General features: G+C 40.2%; 1 protein-coding gene across 1 annotated transcript in view; it reads right to left on the bottom strand.

Annotated features, from left to right (window-relative positions):
* Positions 1–21,264, bottom strand: part of SLAIN2 (SLAIN motif family member 2) — a gene marked incomplete at its 5' end in the record, with an annotated part of 43,278 nt that overhangs the window by 9,579 nt on the left and 12,435 nt on the right. The window contains 3 exons of the mRNA XM_015412865.1: positions 7,111–7,188; positions 13,822–13,959; positions 19,469–19,828. Of these exons, the coding sequence (XP_015268351.1) occupies positions 7,111–7,188; positions 13,822–13,959; positions 19,469–19,828 (576 nt within the window). The remainder of the gene's footprint in view (positions 1–7,110; positions 7,189–13,821; positions 13,960–19,468; positions 19,829–21,264) is intronic.

Genomic DNA, 21,264 nt, shown 5'->3' with positions numbered 1-21,264 from the left:
CACTGGCCGGCTCCCCGGACTGTTGCCCTTCCAGAACTACTGCCCACCCCCTGCCTGCCTCAGTCGCCAGCTGGCCCCTCCTCTCCCCAGCGCCGCTTGGCCAGCTGTCTCTGGCAGCCCCCTCCTTGCCTTCCCTCGTGCGCGGCCCCCGCTTCTTTGCCCTGAGGCCCCACTTCTGTGTGATCCGCACCTCTCCCTAACCACGGGACCTCCATGGAATCTCCACGGGACCTCCACGGGAGGTCTGATCGCCCAACCGCGCTTTAGTTTTCCCCGGGGCAAACAGCTACGCTTCCCCCACGCATTTTCCTGGCTGTGTGACTGCAGCCTTAGATTGTAAGTGTGCTGTGACTGGGGAAAGGGGGATCACAGGACACTTACAATCTAAATTAAAAATGATCTTCTGGCAATTAAACTCACCATAGTGAAACAGACTAATTGCACAGACAATAATGTAGCACCACCCCTTTAAGAGATCCAGGAAGTACTGTTATAGCACACTGAAATGTGTATGTTTCAATAGGCCAATGTTCCAAGGAAGTGAGCTGCATACTTCAAACTCCTACACAGAAATTTCTTCTGATCTGAGCTCCTTATGCAAGATATCACACAAGAAGCCTGAATCTACAATTTTAAAATAAAACATCAGTCAAAGGAGAAAAGCGTTTTTGTAGAAAGACACAAATGTAGATGGTAACTCTTCTTTGAACATTTTCTGGGGGAGTTATTTCATAGCAGCATTATGACATAAGACACTGATGAACTGACAGTGGGTATGAGGTTGAAAAGGGCAATCAGAAAGAGTTGCTTTGGAAAAGACAATTCCATGAACTATAAGAACTTCTAAATGAAGGGAGTGTTCTCATATGCAGCTGCAGGTTTATAAAGCTCTTGAACCTGTAATGAAATATTGTATACCTCCAGCACAATACAAAGAGAGATTTCTCACAAAAGATGAAGACAACAGCTCGCTGAACAATACAGCAATGTTTATAGATGGGCTGTATGAATAAATGGCAAGATGAAAATCTGTGAGATTTCTCTAGGTTAATGCAGCCTCTAAAATAAAAAACAAATTCTGTCCCCCTTTCTTTCCATATGACCCAGGCTATTCTATCAATAGGCCTTCACATCCAAGCTGACTTTGTACAATACTTCAGTTATCACCATACCATACTGCCAACGTACTGCATACAGCTGTGAACTTTGCTGGAACAAAAAGGCCTTTGCAAGAAGCAGCACGTGGCTCAAAGAAGAATCTCTTTGTTTGAAATCAAGCCATGACCAGCATGATGCAGTTATTAATAGACTCCCTAGTTAATTCTATTCAAAACGCAAGGTCTTTGCCAGAGAACATCTACCAATACCCACATCTGCAAAGAAAACATCTGCATATTCACTCTGCTCCTTTTCAGCACCATTGACTTTAAGGTGAGACTCATGTGGCGCATGGACTCTGGCTCTCTGCTCAAGGCAGGACTTTCCCAAAGGAACAGGAGGGTAATGGAAGCATGCAAAAAGTACTTTGACTAATCCTAAACCAACAGGCAAACACACACACACACCACTATTGAGTAGTAAGCAACTTCCCAATATATGAAGGGAAAGCAAACCAAAGTACATCACACAGTGCACACTGAACATCTCAAGGAGAAGTATTCCAAACACCACTGTCTAAATTTCTTGATGTGGCACAGGCCCAAGGAAGCAAAAAGATGTTGTTAATCCAGGACAACCTCTATTAATATAGTACCAAGAACCTTAGCAATGATAATAACTGTTATCCATTCTTAAGAGGAAAGGAAGACAGCTTCAGAAGCTATGGCAATACAAAAACAAAATTCTACTATGGGAAGGAAAATGGCAAACCTGTGATGCTTCATGAATGACCAAGTAGGTCTGCTTCATCCTCAGAGCCTTGAACATTTTAATATAAAATTACAATCTCAGGGGGGGGGGGAATGGGGGATTATTCTGGCTCACTGTGCTGGTAGACTTCAGCTTCTTGCTTAGGGTTTCAAGACCTTGCACATTTAGATAATTTTTGTTCTAGAAGGTGTAATCCCCAGCCAAATTTCCAAATTTCATGCTGGATGAAAAGATCCTATTAAAAGGCCATTGGCATGGAAGTATGGGGCATGAAGAAACTTTCCCAAAGATTATTTAACTAGACTGTCCATTAGACACCAGACCAAAACCACGCAACAAAAGAGCTGAGGCATGAGAAAGCCAAACATATTCCTCCTTATTTTATAGTCAGTGGACAAAATGGTCAAGAATCGCAGGTCCATGGGGTGGGTGGGAACCCTGATGTTAAACAACATGGCCCAAAACAGTATGATTGCCAGTCATGTGATTTCTAATGCTCATTAAACCATGTTTTTAAACAATCTGGTAAATGACACCTGGGATTTTTGTTTTGCTACATGGCTTAACAGCAGCCACTAGATTTGTTCCATTGACCTGGAAGACACATGATTGTGCTATGGCAACACCTACAATCACAGCTAGAGACCAATTTAAGAAACAACATCTTACGTTGTGAACGATCACAATGAAGAGACATTATTTTATCACGTTCCTATGATTAAATCCTGCACAAAGCGAAAGGAACAAGATGATGGCAAATGTGCAAAAAACTAGAGTTAGAATCTATAGAAAAAATGCCTGATTTAGAGATATACAATTCTTGGAAATTTTGAAACCACAGAAAAAACTCGGTCTTTTTTTCTGGAAAAAATGGAAACTTGGGGGGAAATCTCCCTTATATATAAAAGCCGAATGGTGGTGGCACTTCTTTAGAACATTCCACATGCTCCGTAATTGGTTGGCGCCCTGGTGTGTCACTCAGAATCTGTCCCTATCCACACTGGCTGCATTGCTTGAGTCTCGCCTCCAACATTCTAAACAGTTTGCTGTTCCTCCCCCCCCCATAGCCAGTCAGAACAGAGAGGTTATTTGCATATGCAGCCTCATTGGCCTTTGCCTCGGAACACAGAGGTCGTTTGCATATGTGACTTGATTGGCTATTGCCTCTAACATTCTAAACAGTTTGCTGTTCTGAGGTAAAATGTGTCCAATCTGCAGGTGAGGGCTGGAGATCACTCAGAATTACAACTGCTTTCCAGATGGCAGAGATCAGTTCCCCTGGAGAAAATGGTGGGCTCTGTATCCTTATATGCTGCTGAGGTGGCCCCCGTATGACAGCCAATGTGACGTAGCAGTCAGGGTTTCAGAGCACGGGGGAGGCTGCAGGTGTGTGGGGGGTGGAAAGCTGAAGAGGGGGAAATAAAGGTAGGTTGATGATTGGCTGGGAAGGATATAAGGTTGCCAACTCCAGATGGGAAATTCCTGGAGATGTGAGGGATGGCGCCTGGAGAGGGTGAAGTTTCAGGAGGCGTGGAACCTCGGACAGGTACAAAGCCATAGACTCCACCCTCCAAACCAACCATTCCCTTCTCGGGAACCATTGTTGCCAATCTCCAGGTGAGGGCTGAAGATCATGCAAAATTACAACTGTTCTTTAGGTAGCAGAGATCAGTTCCCCTGGAGAAAATGGTGGACTCAGTGTCATTATACCCTGCTGAGGTCGCCACAGCAAATTGACACTGAGTGTCCAAGGCCGGGGCACCCGCCCAGAGCCTGTTTCTAGAGATCGTTGTATTTATTTCCACAACGGGCCTTTTCCCTAGTATGTAATATTTACTGTCCTATCAAAACTAAGCTAATTTTACTGCTTTAACAATATCAAATGCATCATTTATAACTTAGTATATAAAAGTATATAAACATGTAATTTTGGGATTTATGGAATTTAAAAGTTAAAAATGCCTTAGGTTTGTATAAGCAAACTATATGCAATACTTGAAAGAAAACTGCAAGCTGATACACCCTATACACATGTACCTTAATTTTTGCTACCTAGTTAGAGAGCTCTGTACTCAATGAAACTTTTAGAATCTTGTCTGAGGCTTTGGTGCAATTTCTGTTCCACCTCTTTCTGATCTTTCCCCCCTCCAACAAGGCACAGCAATAAGCTACTGGTTACTCAGTCTGTCATGGTATGTCTGTCATGGTGGTTTGAGGGAGAGGTGAAAATGTTGACTACAAGGTCAAGCACAAGTCATGTCAAAAGGACAACAGAAGCCAGTGAAAGCCCAGCATGCTCCACTCATGAAGATTAGGTATCCTTCTAGATGCTGAAATGCATCTTGGATTTAAGAGCTGTATATATCTTCTACAGCATGCCCCCTGTCTTTGAAACTATTCCACATCCACTCATTCTAAAAGAGAAAACATTTTATAGGAAGTTATTTCAGTTCTCCCAATATTTCAATTGGGAAAATTGGGAGGGGAGGCCTTGGGAATGCCCCCCCCCCCAGGCCTTCACAGCTCTAGTCTGGTTATATCTGATAAGCAGTACTATAAACACATTTTTATCCTTTGTTAGCAAACAATGACATACTTCTTTTAGTTCCATTACAGCTTAAATATGAGGAAAAGAATTCCTTCACTCTATGGACCCAGTATGCAGACCCAGGACTATATGAATTTATACACATTTATCTTTTTCTGAAGATGTGATGTAGTGTTGAACCTAAAGGAAAATTTTGATTACTTGCCAGTAACCTACAAAGCACTGAAATAATTTCCAGTCCTAGTCTCATGCTAGATAGTTACCAACTCCATTTAAGTAGTTAACATATCAGTGATGAACTCGAACATTAGCTGAGATACCTATATTCCTTAGCTGCAACATCTATTTAATCACCAAGATCCCAGGAAGAACACATGGTTACAGTAATTCTTCCCAGAAAAAGATAAGTGATACCTTATGAAGATTAAAACCTTGTACCTAAGGCTTTTCTCAGATTCCTGCACGAACACTGGAAAAGTCACTGGTTATTTCGTACGTTATACGAAGTCAAACAGATACCAGATTCACCGCACCACACAACAGACTTGGGGAAAGTCATTATATTCTTGCTTAATAGTTTTCTCTATCAACAGTTTCTTTCAACAGCATAGGAAATATCTGACTACCTTCTCACCACCTGAAGCTAAAAAAAATATACATAGTAGGCAGTTTTATGTACTACCCTTCAGAAGCCTAGAGATATCCTGAAAAGATCAAGATAACCCATTATGTATATGGCCCTTGATGACCAAAGATCACAAGTGAAATCTATAAGGCAGGCATATCCCTGCTTTAAAAGAAGGGAGCATAGTTTGAAGCAAGAATCAGCCTCTTGCTTCTGTATAGTTCTTGGACAAACCAGTTCACTAACAACAAATGTGTAACCCACTTAAAAAACAAGAGCAATTTCAAACTGTACTAAGATCCTTGAAAGATGCTACATGTATATTTTGCAAGGGCTTTTGGAAATATTTGTCAGAACAAAGTGCTCTTTAAAATACCTTGCTTAGAAATTTGAAAAAAAATACAAGTTACATAAAGAGATTATGTATATTAGGTAAGATCCAGATCACGGTGAGGTGAGCCGTGTAGCTCATGGAAAGAATCTTTTCTACCACCCCTTCCTCCCCTGAAATTTTGCTTGTAGAAATTGGGAGACTCTTGGAAATTCTGTGAGATGCATCACGGGCAGCTGTAATGCGAAGGGGAAACTGGCAGAAATTCCGCTTCCACATTGCTCTATGAACTTTTTACTAGTGGAACAAAAATGAAATGATGTAATTTCAATGCCTCCTCCATACTGTACTCTCTTATACCACACCCTTAGGCTGTTCTTGAAGGTCCCCTTGATACTCAGAAATGGCTTTTGGTTGGGTGAGTGGGTGCCAGAAAGGTGATGGCAGCACAACTCCTTTCCATGACATCTGTGGATGTCTGGATCCAACCCTATAAACGTGCAACAGTAGCAGCAGAGTGGTCCAGCAGGATCGTACTGGCTCATACCTAGAAAGTGTTAATGGGCCTTCCACCTGCTGTGTAGGGAGCTTCCACCTATAAGGAGGGGTTGTGACTCAGTGGTGCAGCATACACTTTGCATTTATAAGGTGGAAGGTTCAACTGCTGACAACTTCAGACAAAAATGTTTCAGGTAATGGATATTAAGAAAGACTTTTTTTGCATGAGAACTTAGACAGCAATTGCCAGTCAGAGTACAGACCTAAATGAACCAAAAGTCTGACTTGGTATAAGGCAGTTCCATATGTTTATAACACAGGTTTATTGAAGTCATGTGGGTGTATTTTATTCAGAATCTTGACAACTTGACAATATAATGGATTTAATGTTTGCCTAAGCCAACAGCCTAACCAAAAGAAGCTCTTAATTTCTGGAAAGAATGCAAGATCTCCAGATCTGAAGAATTTCAGCCAGCTGTTCCAAAATCATTTACAAAGAAAAATGTATGGTAGTGCCAACTTTTAAAAAAGGCAACAATGAAAGATGCTGTCTAAAAATGGATGAGCATTTTGCAATGTTAGGACTATACCAAATACATACTCCTTTAAAACAAGAAAGAACCATCTGAATTATGTTCCATATTAACTATTCTGATGGCTGAAATTGTTGAGAGTTTTACCAACAGAAGACAGATTTTGATCAAAATAAAAGAATCAGTCAATAGTTTTTGATGTTTTAAGATAGTGTCCAACTTTTTCAGATCAAAGCCCTGCAATTAAGACACCATCAGTTAGGCATAAAGCTCCAAAAATATAAGCTATTATAAGAAAAGCAACTGATTGAGCGTGCTCTGAACTAATATATACCACTCAACTTTGCTTCTAAAGTGGAGAAAGGTGATTAAATTCTGACACAAAGGTCATTACTTTCCCCTATTAAGAAAAAATAGTCTTGTATAAACCTAAAGCAATGGTTCTCATTAATTTTAAACTTATATAAGATTTTGGACTTTCGAGTTCACTTTCATAAGAATCAAAGCCTTCCCTCATATCTTAAGATTCTAACAGCTAACATCTGAAGAATGCAGCAACCTCTGTATAGAACTTACAACATTGTATTCACCAACAAATGTGCTTATTGTTAGTCTCCACATGCATAATTTGAGTTGCAGAAGTTTAAACCAAGGGTTTTCCCCCTGAGTTTTGCTGGAGCTCAGTAAGAGGCTATAAGCTAATTACCTCCTTTGGTAGCTGGAGTATGAAGTAGCTGTTTGGTTTTGAAGGCAACACGGGGCAAATTTTTCTGCCTTTGCAGAGCTGTTGAAACAAAGACATGTTATATTTGTCTAAAGACAGAAGATAAGGACTTTGAGATACAATTCAAAATTCACTAGATTTTAGGACTATATCTGCCTATGAAGCACCAGGAAGCAAAAAAAAAAACCTGATGAACAGCGGAAACGTTTTTGAAAGCTGTTATAGCTCCAGTAGCAGCAGTTGAAAAAGAAGTTTTGTTTTTAAAGAAGTGATCCTCACCACATCGTGAAGGATTGCGAAGCGAAGTGGTGTCAGAAACTTTGTACAACAAAATGTGTTATGAGTCTCAGCAGGCAAAAAGCTTCTTGCAGGCCAAAACTGAGGAAGGCAAAATAGTCCACACACCCAAAAGGAGAACCAGCCACCAGCCAAACGTGCCACAGCCAAACCAGTGCAGGGTTATACTGAAAATTCAATGCAGTGAGTGACCAGATTTAATTTGCAACCTAGGAGACAATTCACAGTTTCATTTCAAATACATATTTAGAAGGTTACTTCTTTCTCCAGAAATTCCTCTCCCCTGAAAAGCTGGCCCTTTAAACAATAATAATTCAAATCATAGTGGACTGCTAATTTTTCAGGTATGCTTTCCTGACCGGATGTTTGCTTTCTTAAAGTTTTTGACAAATAATCTAGCACTGCAGTTTGTTAAACTGAGATGGGACAATAAGTTTGAACTCCTCAACATAAGACAGAAAGACACAAAGCCTCAGAGGTAAAACACTCAACTGAAACAAGATGCAGAGAGTAATCCTAAGCGGGTCTACTCAGAAACCTACGCAGATTCAATGGGGCTTATTCAAAGGAAAACGTTTTTAGGATGGAACTGGCAGTATCTCAAGGTATCAGACAACCTGCAGCCCACCAAAGTATAAAGTCAGAACTGTACAGGCATATCAGAACGTGAAGAATATTTAGAGAACCTGGGGGCAAGGCCTGCTTCAAAGTGAAACTAGGGCAATCCTAGACCTTGAAAATCCTGACTAAAGCCACGTTCTTCACATAATTTTATGAGCACATACAGCGTCCATTTAACACAGGTTAGTACTGCTCACACAACAGCCAACTTGAGTAGAGGGGGAGGAAGGGAACTGCATGCAAGGCTGGGGCTGCACATGATGCCGTGGCCTGATTCTTTAACCTGGGTTCACTCTGAACCAGGCCTCAGAGTCTGAGCCTGCCCATCGGACTTACCCAGATTTATGCCTACAGTGAGCAACAGTGCTAGAAGAAGAATCCCTCGGCAAAACTTAAACACTGGAGATTAACTGCTACATTTTTGAAAGTGCAGAACAGTTTATATACCAAGCACCTCTCATTCTTCTCTGATTTTCCTTCCCATTTCTCTTCAACAAGAGTAGGAAGAAAATTTCCCTATGTGCATGAAGTAAGAAAAATACAAATAATATAGTGTAGGGGGGGGGGAACTATGTGAACCACAACTGTCAAGGTGAAGCACAAAGTGGTAACTTTTTCAGATATGTTATTAACTTTCAGTGATCAGAAATCCATTTTAGATCTTTAATATTTACAGTAAGAACCTATACCACAAATATAGGATGTAAGATCCACAGTCTACATTTACCCAACATAACCAGCCACAAAGCACTCAACTTATGGCTTCTCTTTAAGAAATGAATACATACAGTTCATAATCCACCAATACAGAAGATAGGGATAGCTTTGCTGGACCAGATCAAAGGTCCATCCAGTACACTAGCCTGTCTTCACGAATGGCCAGCCCAGATTCATTCAGGAAGGTCACAAGGCACAGCATGACTGAAACTGCTGTCCATTTTTCACCCAGCATGAGGGAAGCATAGGTGTACTGCCTCTCTGAGCATGGTGGTTCCTTTTTATCACTATAAAAACTAGATAGGTTTCCCTTCTATGAATGTGTGTGTGTGCACATTTAAAAATTATCTAACATGCCATCCTGAATTTTAATGGCTTTCAAGATGGTATTTTATTATGTATGTTTTAATTAGTTAGCTGCCTTGGTGCCCCTATAAGGGCAGAAAGGTGGGGTAAAATTTTTGTAAAACAAATTTCATAAATTAATTGCATACTACATGAATGCATATGTCCTTCTGTAAATTGGTAACTTTCAAGAGATCCCAAATTCTGGTGCACTGAATGATTTCTCTTTGTTCGTTCACCATACCACATAATTTGACAACTCCTCATCATGCCTTCTAGCCTTAATCTCCCCCCCCCCAATTAGTAAGGCCAAAAATCACAAAAAAGATGCTCCAAACACAGATCATCTTTGTCAACCATTGCTAGACTTGAAGCATATTCTTGTGATGGAGTGACTAGCAGCATCATATGTATTTCAAAACGTGGGTACACTATAGACTTGTTGCTTTCTATTTCCTATTTTTAATCCCTCAATAATTACTAGCATTGAATTTTCCCTTTCAAATGCACAAAGCTGATTTTCAAAGAGCTTTCTTTCTACCAAAGCTAATTCCCGGATACAGCCAACTGAGATCCCCATCAGCATATATGTGTAATGTTAGACATTTTTGTCCCAAAGTGCCTATACTGAATTTCATATGTTTTTGTTACAAAATTACTCCATTTAGAGGAGATTGTTTGTTTCACCATCCTGAATAGTTTGGTGTAATTTACAAACTGAGGCGATCTCACTGCCTCCAGAGAGGTTACGAACAGATATCACTGGGGTCATTTCGTAGAAAAAGAGCTAGGGGGACTCATTAGCATAACTCATTAGCATATGCCACACACCCTGACATCACCGGAAGTGTGTCCTCCCCACAGCCGGCGGCGACCTCCAGTGGGCACCAGCAGGGAGCTCCAGGCCCCGCCCTCCCGCACCTCACCCGGGGGGATGGCGTCCCCCCCCCCAAATGACCCCTGACTGGCTCTAATACAGATACTTGGTGTTACAGTGACTACTTCCCAGTCCTCAGGGTAAGGAGACTGATTCTAAGTTGTATATATTAATAGCGAATAAATGTATAAACACAATAAAATCAGAGATGAAACTAAGAGGCAGCAGAGGCCTGCTTAACCTGCAATGGTGATAAACTAATACATGCTGTGCTTTTTCCCTTTTACATTTACTGTTCATGAATATATTTTTCACACTGCTGCTGCTGCATCACTATGAAGCTTTCCTCCCGCCCCGTTCTGTGCCTTCAGTTGGTGGCAGACTGCACAGTTTGTCCATCACTCCTTTATTTAATACTTTAAATAAGAGTTTTTAAATAAATCACCTTCCTTTCTTTCTACACCTTTCCTGCTTGCTCTGGCTAGAAGTCTATAAGTTTGAACCTTGCCTCCCATTCCGTTGCATTTGAAAAAGTGTGCTTTGCACACGAAAGCCTATACCTCGAATCAACCTCTGCTGGTCTTAAAGGCGCCAGTGGACTCTAAATTTGTTATAAAAATAGATGTATAATAGGGTGGCTTAGTAAACCATGATAACAGCCTACTCAGAATATTCTGCTATTTTCTCATAATGTGTTTTCATTTCAAAATAAAACATAGGAAAATTCTCATTGACTCTGTATACAATTTTAACAATGATTTGTTGTAATAAAAACCTTGCAAAGGATAATGTTCTTAATATAAGAGTTGGCATTTATCAAATAAACCATTCAAATGTATAACCACAAAGATTAATTGTAGTAAGCATAAAAAGCTCGCCAATTGTTCCCAAATTCATCTTTCGGTATCCGATTAATATAATTTGTCAGTTTTGCCATAACTGCGTAGTCTTGCATTTTGTCTATCCAGTTCTCAAGAGCTGGACAACCCTCAACCTTCCACTTTGCTGCAAATACTACTCTTGATGCAGTTAACATGTATCAGCAATAGGACTTCTGATTGGCTGTATAGATTAAAATTCCCCCTGTTAAATAGAGCTTCTTCCTGAAATGTTGAAAGGGTACATTGGAGTTATATATAACCTGTTTGGCGTAGCCAGTTTGGTGAGAGCCAGTTTGGTGTTATAAATAAATAAATAAATAAATAGGACAAGGACAGGACTTTTCCTATTACCTATCAGAGTATATGTAAAAAAACAAAACAAAGAAGTTTTGAGAGATACTATTAAGATGTCTCCCAGAAAATGCTCAGGGACATGTTATTTAATTACCCAATCACTAGGCACTGAGTTGAGCTATAACTATATAACCATCTACATTAGCTTTAAATCAGCTTGATCAGGGTTGGAAGGCAGCAGGCAGGGTTATTTTACCTCTGCCTTCATGTAAGTAAGTTTCCATTTACTGGGTTGAATCCAGCAAGTTTTAGTTCAATCCTGCCCAATTCTCCTCCTTACTACCAGGCCCACACGGCAGGTCCCTTGATCCCCCAGCACAGTCTTTTTGGGTGGTCAAAGGGGAATCCCCCCTTCCTTATTCATCAGCTGAAAAGCTGGTTGGATCCTCCAAACCACTGAAGCAAACAGCAGACAGCTTTATCTACCTCTGGAGAAAGGTGACAATCCTAATATTAACTTCCACGCACACCAATGGAATGCAGAGCAAGGTTACAATAACAAACACCATTCACCAAGACCTTGGCTTCCCAGACATCATTCTCTGAACTCATATCTGGTTCAAAAGAAGGATGGATAACTGTACCTCTCCGCCTTAGAACGCTAGAGAAGTACAGAGTAACGTGGAATTAACTGCTATCTTCAGATTGGCAACTTTCAGTAAGGGGGAAAGTAGGGTCGATGATAAGAACTCTGGGAAGTAACAATATTTATAATTCATCCATAACTGAAATGCAAACAATGCCTGAACAGTGTGGAAAGCAATGAAAGTGAACAAATTCCATTATCTATGGACAGCTCCAAAGGTGTGATAATTAATTTTCTAGACCCTGCTATGTGTGTTAATGAGAAATGTTTGTGTTTAAACCATCATGACACACCCACGGATACATTTCTGGTCACTAATATTAACAACTGCAGCTTCCCAAAGTGTAAATTAGGAGTTAACAAGCGAGGCAAAATTGGTCTTAGGTGGAAACAAAAGCAACCTTGCCAAGTTAAGCTCATGCAGAGTGGCAGTTCAGGAAAAGAACACGTGGAGTGTCTGAGGACGAAAAATCCAGTAAAGACCCAGAAAACCAAAGCACAGACATAGGAAAAATTAAGGCTTGTGTACATAAAACTGTCAGAAGATATATCTGTTACATTTGTGTGTTCCTTCCAAAATAAAATTTAGTCCTAAAATATATAGTCATTTTATGAAGGTTTTTGTGTAAAAGACGACAAGCTTTGTACCCCTTTCTTAAACAAAGGAAATTATGCACAGGAACTGAAAAGTCAGATTGATATTTCTGATAACACACCCTTAAACCAAGTTCCTTTAAGAACAGGCTGGTTATCTGGCAATGAGTATATGCCCAAGGTTATGCAAAATTCCTTAGTCCTTACCATCTTGGCTATTAGCAAAGCAGCATGTTTGAACAAGGGCTTGCTATTAGCCTTTGATCCCACAGTCATGTTACTATGATCAGCTCAATGGATTACATACAGTAATTTAAAATTTACCCGGGGGAGGGGAAGGCAGTACTGAGTGTGTTCCCCCCCCCCACTGGAAAAAGCTTAAAAGTAAAAACATCTTCCACATAACAATATTACTTTAAAAATATTTTAGTTTACTTCATTTATAGTTCACCTTTCTCATGGAGACTCAAGACGGAAATGAAATCATAATCATCTCTCATTCAGGTGACTGATGCTTACAGCTATAAATGTATGGAGTTTTATACCTTTATACAAGGGGCTTCTCCAATCAGTTCTTGAGCATAAATATTGTCCACCAATACGAAATCCCAACTACTTTTAAAATTTATATTTCTCCTTTTGGTCTGACATACACACAAAGCAGCTAAACTTTATGTCTGACATCAGTACTTTCAGCCTCCCATCTGTTGAAGGGACTTATCATAGGGTCTTTTTTCATGTTAATTTTTTATTTTAAATATCATGAGTAATACATATCAAATTATAAAAATGAAGGGGCTTATCATAGGTAATAAAATCTTAGTTTTCTATTTATATCAGAATAACACAACAGATAGTGTGTAACACTGATATTAGGTACCGGTAAGATGGAAACCTGACAAATCTCCACATCTTCACCCCTTGCTGGGGTGTTTGGATTGCTCTGGCTGGATGCCATAATAAAATTTCAATTATTCACATTTTCATAACGAAGGAACAAAATAGTGTGTTGCTGCATAGCAGGAGGCAATTCAGTATACAATTCCTTGCTTAGGGATATTGTTTGATAATGAAAATCAGACATCATTTACATAAAAATGAGCAGTGTTGTTTGCTTAAAAAGCCAATGCTTATATAGAATGATTAACCAAAGGATTGCTGGTTTCCATGTAGAAAACCACCAAAGTGTAAAGTATCATATTGACAATTAGAAGTAACTAATGACAGCACCGTACACACGTCATCATTAAGAGCTGCACTTGGAAAACGCCTCACTTGCTTAAGATATATTAGATTTGGCCAAATGATCATCACTAGCATGAAATATCTAATTCCTTTACCATGAAACTGTAAACACATAGCTACTCTTTGCAGCCGACTTTTAGAAGCAGTGTTTACAGCATCACTGTAAAGATACTTACTGGCTGAGGGTTGAGGTTGAATACGAGGTATTCCTCCATTTGGCACTTGAAAGTTTGAGTCACTTCTACTGTTTTTCACAGACTCAACTTGGATGTTAGATGTCCTGGATAGGTTTGGAAGACTACGCCTTAGTTTTTCTGTATTGAGAAAAGATAAGAACACCACAACATACCATCTGATGCAGAAGGCTCAACCATAATACCAACCTTGGTGATCCAAAGTCCAAGCGTCCTGAGAAAAACCAAATTTGCCACAAACATGCATAACATAAATATGACTGCCTAGCAATATACTGTATGTGCGTTAAGTTACGTCAAGTTTCTTCCAACTAATGGCGACCCTGCAATATTACCAAAATTATATTAAAGAAACTAATTAAGTGTGATATTTTTGTTTCTGTATCATGTTATAGTTTGTGATTATGTTTTGTCATTTCTAACTTGACTTCTTTAATTAATAACTCTTTTGATTATTCCTGTGTTGTTTAATTTTAAAAAATATTGTAAACTGCCCTGAAGCATTGGCAGGAGACAGAAAAAAATAATGCTAAACTTTTGGTTTCTGGCATGGGAGTTAGGATTTAAGGTATGGAAATCAGACTGTTAGCCTGTGAGATATAATACAGAGAAATGGGGACATGAATGTTTCTATCGATAAGTATTAATTTATCTAAGAAATGCCTGCCATCCCTAATTTCCAAATTAAACACTTGCATTAGCTAAAAAGTATTTAGGATTTGTAGGATTTGATACTTTCTATCTAATATAGCCTGACATAACTAACTAGCATTCCCCTCCAAGATGGAACACAGCAGCTATTTAGCCAAATTATCATCAGAGAGGGTATTAAATATTCTATCCAGCCAAAACTGAAAAAATGTTTTAGACATGGACAACCCAATGAACATCACATTAAAATCAGTGGTGATTTTTCAGTGGGGTTCGTTTACTGTATTTGCTCCTGTAAATGGCTAGATTAAAAAATAGTTGTATGTCATGTAAAAATTCTTAGAAAACTGATCATACTATGTAAATGCCAAGGAATATTTAGGTAACAAGTCGTGTATGAGATTAATTAGCAAGTTCTGTTGACAAACTAATGATAAATTGCATAACCTGATCTCGATGGCTGCAGGAGGGCCTAACGTTAAGAAGATGCCCTTCTGAAGAACACGACATCCCGAGCTTCCATCAGTCCAACCAGTACCAAAAATAGCTATGGATGAATCTTGCTTTATTAAGATATAGGTGGCCTGTCACCAAATCAGTCATCCCAATTAAGGAATACGAGTGCAGATAATCTCTCTTTCAACAGACTGATAGTAAAGGTGTTGAGCTTCCTTGGCAGCTTTTGATGTCGCTCTAAGGCTAAAGAGGATTTGTTTTCTTCAAACAGATTAGGTGGAACAAATTTTCCATGCTTTACCACATACCAGTTGTACATTTACTGTGTGGTTTGAGTTTGGACCAAGCTAAATGAGATACAGCTCTGCGGGCTCACCAACTTGACTAAGGGATACAGATACTGGAGAAGAATAATTTAAATCTCCCTTTGTGCCATTTTCCTGACCCAAATCTCCCTGAAGCTACTATTAGTTCCTCTAAAGGGAAAAATGACCTTTTTCCACACCAATGCTAATAGCAGCTGAGTGGAGGGGGAGGGAGACTGGGGGAACACGCACAGGAAGAATAGGCTAAAAAAAACCCTCTCCAGCACCACTAGCCCAATTCAGTTCACCTACCCAATCATCTTTGCCTTTAAGTTAAAACTAAAATGTTGGTAAACCCAATCGCAGACATACTGCACTCTGTCTGGTTTGGCCCTTGGCAACATTTCTTGTTGGTTGTTGGCATTTCCATGCTTTTGGGGGCAACAAAAGGGAAATGAAGGGGAAAGAATGCAAGCAAGAGTGAGAAAGTAGCTCTGCTCATCCCGGTGAAGAAAATATGCCTGGACTTTATTTTTTAGAAGGTAACATTTTTTTTAACTAGCATGCACATAAACATAGTCCATTCATTTGGTCACCCTCCTATCCCATGCAATTATGCTGCTACTATAACGGAGGGCAGGACCCACTGCCAGGGAAAAAAAACACCACGGCGGCTTACAAAAGTAGTGTCTGGGAAACATACGGGATCATCACAACGGAGAGGATACTGGCACCTTTATGGCCAAACAGCAGCAGCCACTATTTCCACTGTGAGCCATTCTCCTTTTTGATTTAGTGAGGATCCCATCTTCCCCAGATCAGAAATTGCCTCTTACTCCAGCATTCAGCATGCTGGGTACTCCATGAGTTAAACTAAACAACAATGCAGCAGCCTGTCAGGGGAGAAGGAGGCAATTTCCCTTCTCACCTTTGGGGGAATCTCAAGCTTGAGTGTTTCTCCAGCCAGTTTCTCAGGCACTTCCCCTCTTCCCTTTCAAAAAGCCACTTAATACTGGCACATGGGCATGTGTGCATGCAAGAAAGCATGAGAAATGCTAGCCAAACTTATAGAACAGTAGCAAAGCTTTGTTCTTCAGTAACATTATTACTTTTGCTATAATAGAGCAGTTGAGAGCCATAAAATGCAGCAAGCAAGCAAAACCTGTACTGGCTACCTGCTTTGATGGCTGTGACAGATACCGTCTTGCTAAGCCTCAAAAGGTTTCCAAACTAAATTCCAAGAGACACCCTTCAGTCTTCAGCTTGGTGAACTATGCCTACATTTCTGAGGAACAGATACCTGTGTAGTGTGCAGAGTCAGGATGCCGTTTTGTGAAAACTGCCCTTGTGGCTTGAAGTTATTTTTGCCAGTTCAGAACCTAGAACAGTTCTGCTTGTGCTTATAAAAAGGACCTTTCCCCCCGAAGAAAGGTGGAGAGCCTGAAATGACGCTGAGGAGTCTGAAGTATTTTCTTATCCATGCTTGTTCCTTAAAAACCGCTACCTATATTTTCTGTGTTACGTTATAGTTTGTGGTTACAGTTTGTGACTACTGAGCCCAATGAAAACCAAAAAGGATGCAATGCTTCAGATCATCTTTTATTCGACAGCAGAATAATCCTATTAATGGATCGCCCCTCTTTTCTGGTGAACTAAAGGTCGGCAACCAAGGTAACCTGGAGACCTTTGTGGCTTTCTAGAACCTGGGCTGCCTACCCGCCCCAAAAGGGACGTCTGTGGCACGGCCTTTGCAGGACATGAACTCTTGTCCCTTTCCTGATCTAGAGCAGCTGCAGCAGCCAGCCTAGCCCATATTACTACTATTCACCTTCTTAACACTCCAGCTTAGTTTCTGTTCTGGGTCTCTATTCCATGCACCCTGCACACTCTCTTCTTCCACGGCACTGTGGCAAGAGCTACTGGAGTTAATCACAAGCAGGACGCCTGAAAGGACATCAAGCAACTGGTGGCAAGAGAATAAGCAAGCCAGCCAGGGCAGAATGGGAGACCCATTCCTCCATGAAGAGACCCTCTCTAAGGTTTGGAAAGGTTAATCAATAGCCTCTCCCACTACAAATGGATGGAATTTCAGAAGATCCAGTAAAAGAACAAATCCATAAAGGAACACACCCTTCCCTGCAATAACTATGAACTCTTTTCCATTAGACTTCTGCGAGAGAGGTATCTATTACAGTCTAAAAAGTTATTCCACTACGCTGAGGTTCAGAAAATAGCCAGCTATTCAGAAAAACTATGGGTTTTTTTGAAGCTCTACGGGGAAAAAACAAAGCCTACTTAACCAGAGTGTATAAATGAAAAAAATGAATGCATATACTATGAGAAACAATACCTCTATCATACCACCTTCATGTCTCTGAAATGGTATAATCTATACATTGCTTGAGTCTTGTTCATAAGTTTCTAATTGATCAGATACAATTGATCAGTAGCTTATATGGGGGCACAAGTCTGGGGAAGAGAAAGCAGGCTACTGAATCTGCCTTTACAAGGTCTCAGCTCCCAAGGCCATCCCTGCCTAAACAGTCCTTTAGCAACATGCAGAATTAGCTGTGATCTCTTGGAGCACGGGATGTACAGAACTCAGGAAAAGCATTAGGACAAGGGCATGGGAATGAACAGGGATGTGAATGGAAGCCTCGAAGAGCCAAGTGAATGAAAGCACTTACAGCCACCCTTTCTCAACAGCACACCGGTTTGATCCACGCCCCCGCCCCACAACCCTTCCACAAAGCAGAGTTAGCAGTGCAAGGTATCTGAAGACATGCCTCAAGATATGTAAAGCAGGTGAAGAGCCAAAAAGGGACATCCAACAACAACAGAAAAACAACAGTGCCAAATATGGTCGATGCCGTCTCCCTGTGCAGACTCAATTTGGAATCCTCCACAACAGGTAGAAAGCCAAGTTCAGTGGACACCAAGCAGATGCTAGTTTTACATACTTCATGAAGCACCATATAAAACTGTAATATCCAGTAAATAAAAATGTTGTCACAGTAAGTACCGTAGCGTTTTGTTGTTAATGAATTTCTAATTTTAGGGATTGCTCAACCAGTTCTAACAGGAATACTGCTAATTTTCCTTGGAAAAATCTACTTGGGAACCTTATTTAGGAAGAGAGGAACATTTTCTAACAGGAATACTGCTAATTCTCTTTCCTTGGAAAAATCTACTTGGAAACCTTATTTAGGAAGAGAGGAACATTTTAGAGACAATCTTATGAACAGATTTGGTCAGTTAATGTTTCTCCTTCAAGTACATTTAGATAACCTCTACATAATTTCTCAATTTTTTAAAAAAGACTGAAATTCAGTGATGGCAGTATATAATTTAAACCTTCAGTAATGTTTCCTAGAGGGAAGTAAAGACTGAATTTTAACCTTAAAATGTATGTCTCTCAGATCTTACTGATATCTTCATTACAGCTCTGCATCTCACTAGAAACTATTCTCGTTACATTGGCTTGCCTTTGAACATATGGAGTTACTGCCAGAGAAAAGTGACTTAAAACTAAATGTAAAGTACTGAAGCTGTCATGTCTGTAGCATATCTGACAAGTTTTCAGTTTTTACAAATAAGAACAATTTGTTAAATCTGTGAACGCTGTAAGCCCACATATTAAAAAGGACCTCTCCTGTACGTACGTTTTAGAAGATAACAATCAACCCCACTTTATTAGCTAAGCAGTTCACACATTTTTCCTGCATAATCACATAGTACATTTCTTCATCGGTACCATCTCAGAACAGCAACAGTTGACGTTGCTCGTTTTGTTCCCACTGAAACATTAATTGGACAAAAATTACAACGGGAGTACTAATTGTCCGGGAGCAAATAACCATTCTCATAGCCTTGAGGCTCTTCATTGGCTGGGTATTTTGCCTTTCAGATGGACTTTTCAGCCTTAGCAGAAATTTAAAATTATGCAACCACAGAATGGCGACAGTCTACGTTTCTCTGAAACCCAATAAGGTTTTTGTATTACTCACTCAGCTGATTGATTTCCAGCTGCCCTAATGAAAAGAATAGTCAAGGCACTTGTTTTACTTTTTTCTTGCACATTTCTCAGCAATTCAGGAGTAATGCCACACCATGCAGCTGGTTTTAAATACTACGTACTAAGCAATCTACTTACTAGGCGGCCACCACCACCACGACTTCAATGCTTTGTGCGCAACATTTGAGACAAAGCCCTTTACCTTCGTTTTTGACATTACTAGTCTGTAAATCAGCGGGATGGCCTTGAAGAGAAAGACGAGGCTGTTGCAAGCGGCTAATCATTGGCTGGGGTGACACTCTACTATACTCAATTCCTCGAGCGGGCGAACGTGACCTGGGAGAATTCCTCGGAGACTGCTTTGGGGAAGGCCGTGGTGAGTTGCGTGGTGACGGAGAGAATCGGTTCACAGCCGGATGCACCGCGTGGTGACAGCTGTCTTCATCATCCTCTAAGCTCTGTGCATCAAGTTCTTGGTCACTAAAGGTACCTCGCCTCATAGAACTGCATGAAGAACCAGAACTGCGCCGAGAAGCAGTAGCTGCATATTCTTGCCGGAGACCTGGGGAAAAAAAACCAGGAAAATGTTATGTTCAGCTTTTGTTTAAATATACAGCTATTTATTTATTTTTTTTAATTACAATTTTTATTAAAAGCAACATTGAGTTAACAATAAACATTTTAAGTGAACAAAACACATCTGCAAGTATGATCACGTCTGATACTCTAATACATCTTAAATTAGAACAAAAAAGGACATTTGGGGCTTGCTGTGAATGTCTGTTCTTCCCGCTTCTTTTATATCTTGAGTGCTTTTAAACTTGTAATTTGTGCATTTTAATCTGTGTTTTAATTTTGTCAGTTTGGATGTTATAATTTGTGTCTTCACAAACTGGCTGCTGCATTATTAGCTGGCTTGAGACTGAGGAGATAAAGTAGGATAGAAACATTTTAAATAAGCAAGCGAACAAATAAAGGGAAGGAGAGCATCAATCTTAGAGATTAAATCCTCAGAACAGACATGTGGCGGAACAGTCTCTTTCTTCAACCTCTGTACACTGGAACCAACTCTTGCACCAACATTACATGAATGAACCTGGAGGTGTCTTAAGGCTCACAAGCTTCTCTCAATCTCCCACACTGCAGCCAAATTAAACACTTTTGCTTTCACAGCAAAACAGAGTTAGCAGTTACATCTGAAACTACGAATTGTTCTCCTGCCTCCAAACTAAGATGACAACTCTGGTTTAACCTGGGTTTGGAGGAAGAGGGAGGTTTACTTGTGGTTTGGATAGAATAATGTTTTTTATGACAGCAGAAGTGTTTTGTTATTGAGCTAAGTGCAAAGGGAAGAGATAAGGAACATCCAAGTTCAGGTATTCTCCATGCTTATTCATGTAATAAATAATTACATCTGAGCCATGCCACTTCATCATACATGCAACTAGAAGAAAAAAATGTTGTATAGACCAAACCAGCAAAACGAGTATAAAGATAAGGAGAAAGGGGCTGAATCCTGACATAGTTCTCCATCCCGATCAGAAGAAACGCGCACCCAAGGTTAGAAAGAGAAGAAAGTCAAAGGGGTAACTCTAGAACTTCCCATTCTCCCTTTGAGGTCAACAGGGCATTGAGCATGTTAAAATGCAGTACGTCCCAAGCAATGTTCCCTCTAAGCTGTGGAGTCTTGTGAGCAGAAATTCTACTTTGTGAGCTACTGGCATTAAAGTTGTGAGCGAGCAATTTGGCTACTGCATCAATTCGTTTGCTCTGGAGCCATTCTTCCTGAGCTAAGACAAAAATGTGTGAGCTGGAGGCTAAAAAACTGTGAGCTAGCTCACACTAACTCAGCTTAGAGGGAACACTGGTCCCAAGTAAGGCATATCCCCTAATGTCACTGATCCCATGACATCAGTCTACCAATAAGATGTAAGGCTATGCAAGTCTCTACCCAAAGGCAGCCTCTGTTGAGATAAATAAATTAATATTATAATGCCC

This window comes from Gekko japonicus, unplaced genomic scaffold (assembly GCF_001447785.1).
Source record: "Gekko japonicus isolate JY-2015 unplaced genomic scaffold, Gekko_japonicus_V1.1 scaffold1332, whole genome shotgun sequence".
Taxonomy (NCBI): Eukaryota; Metazoa; Chordata; class Lepidosauria; order Squamata; family Gekkonidae; genus Gekko; species Gekko japonicus.
Note: the sequence above shows the minus strand (reverse complement) of the source record. Positions and strands in the feature narration are given on the sequence as shown.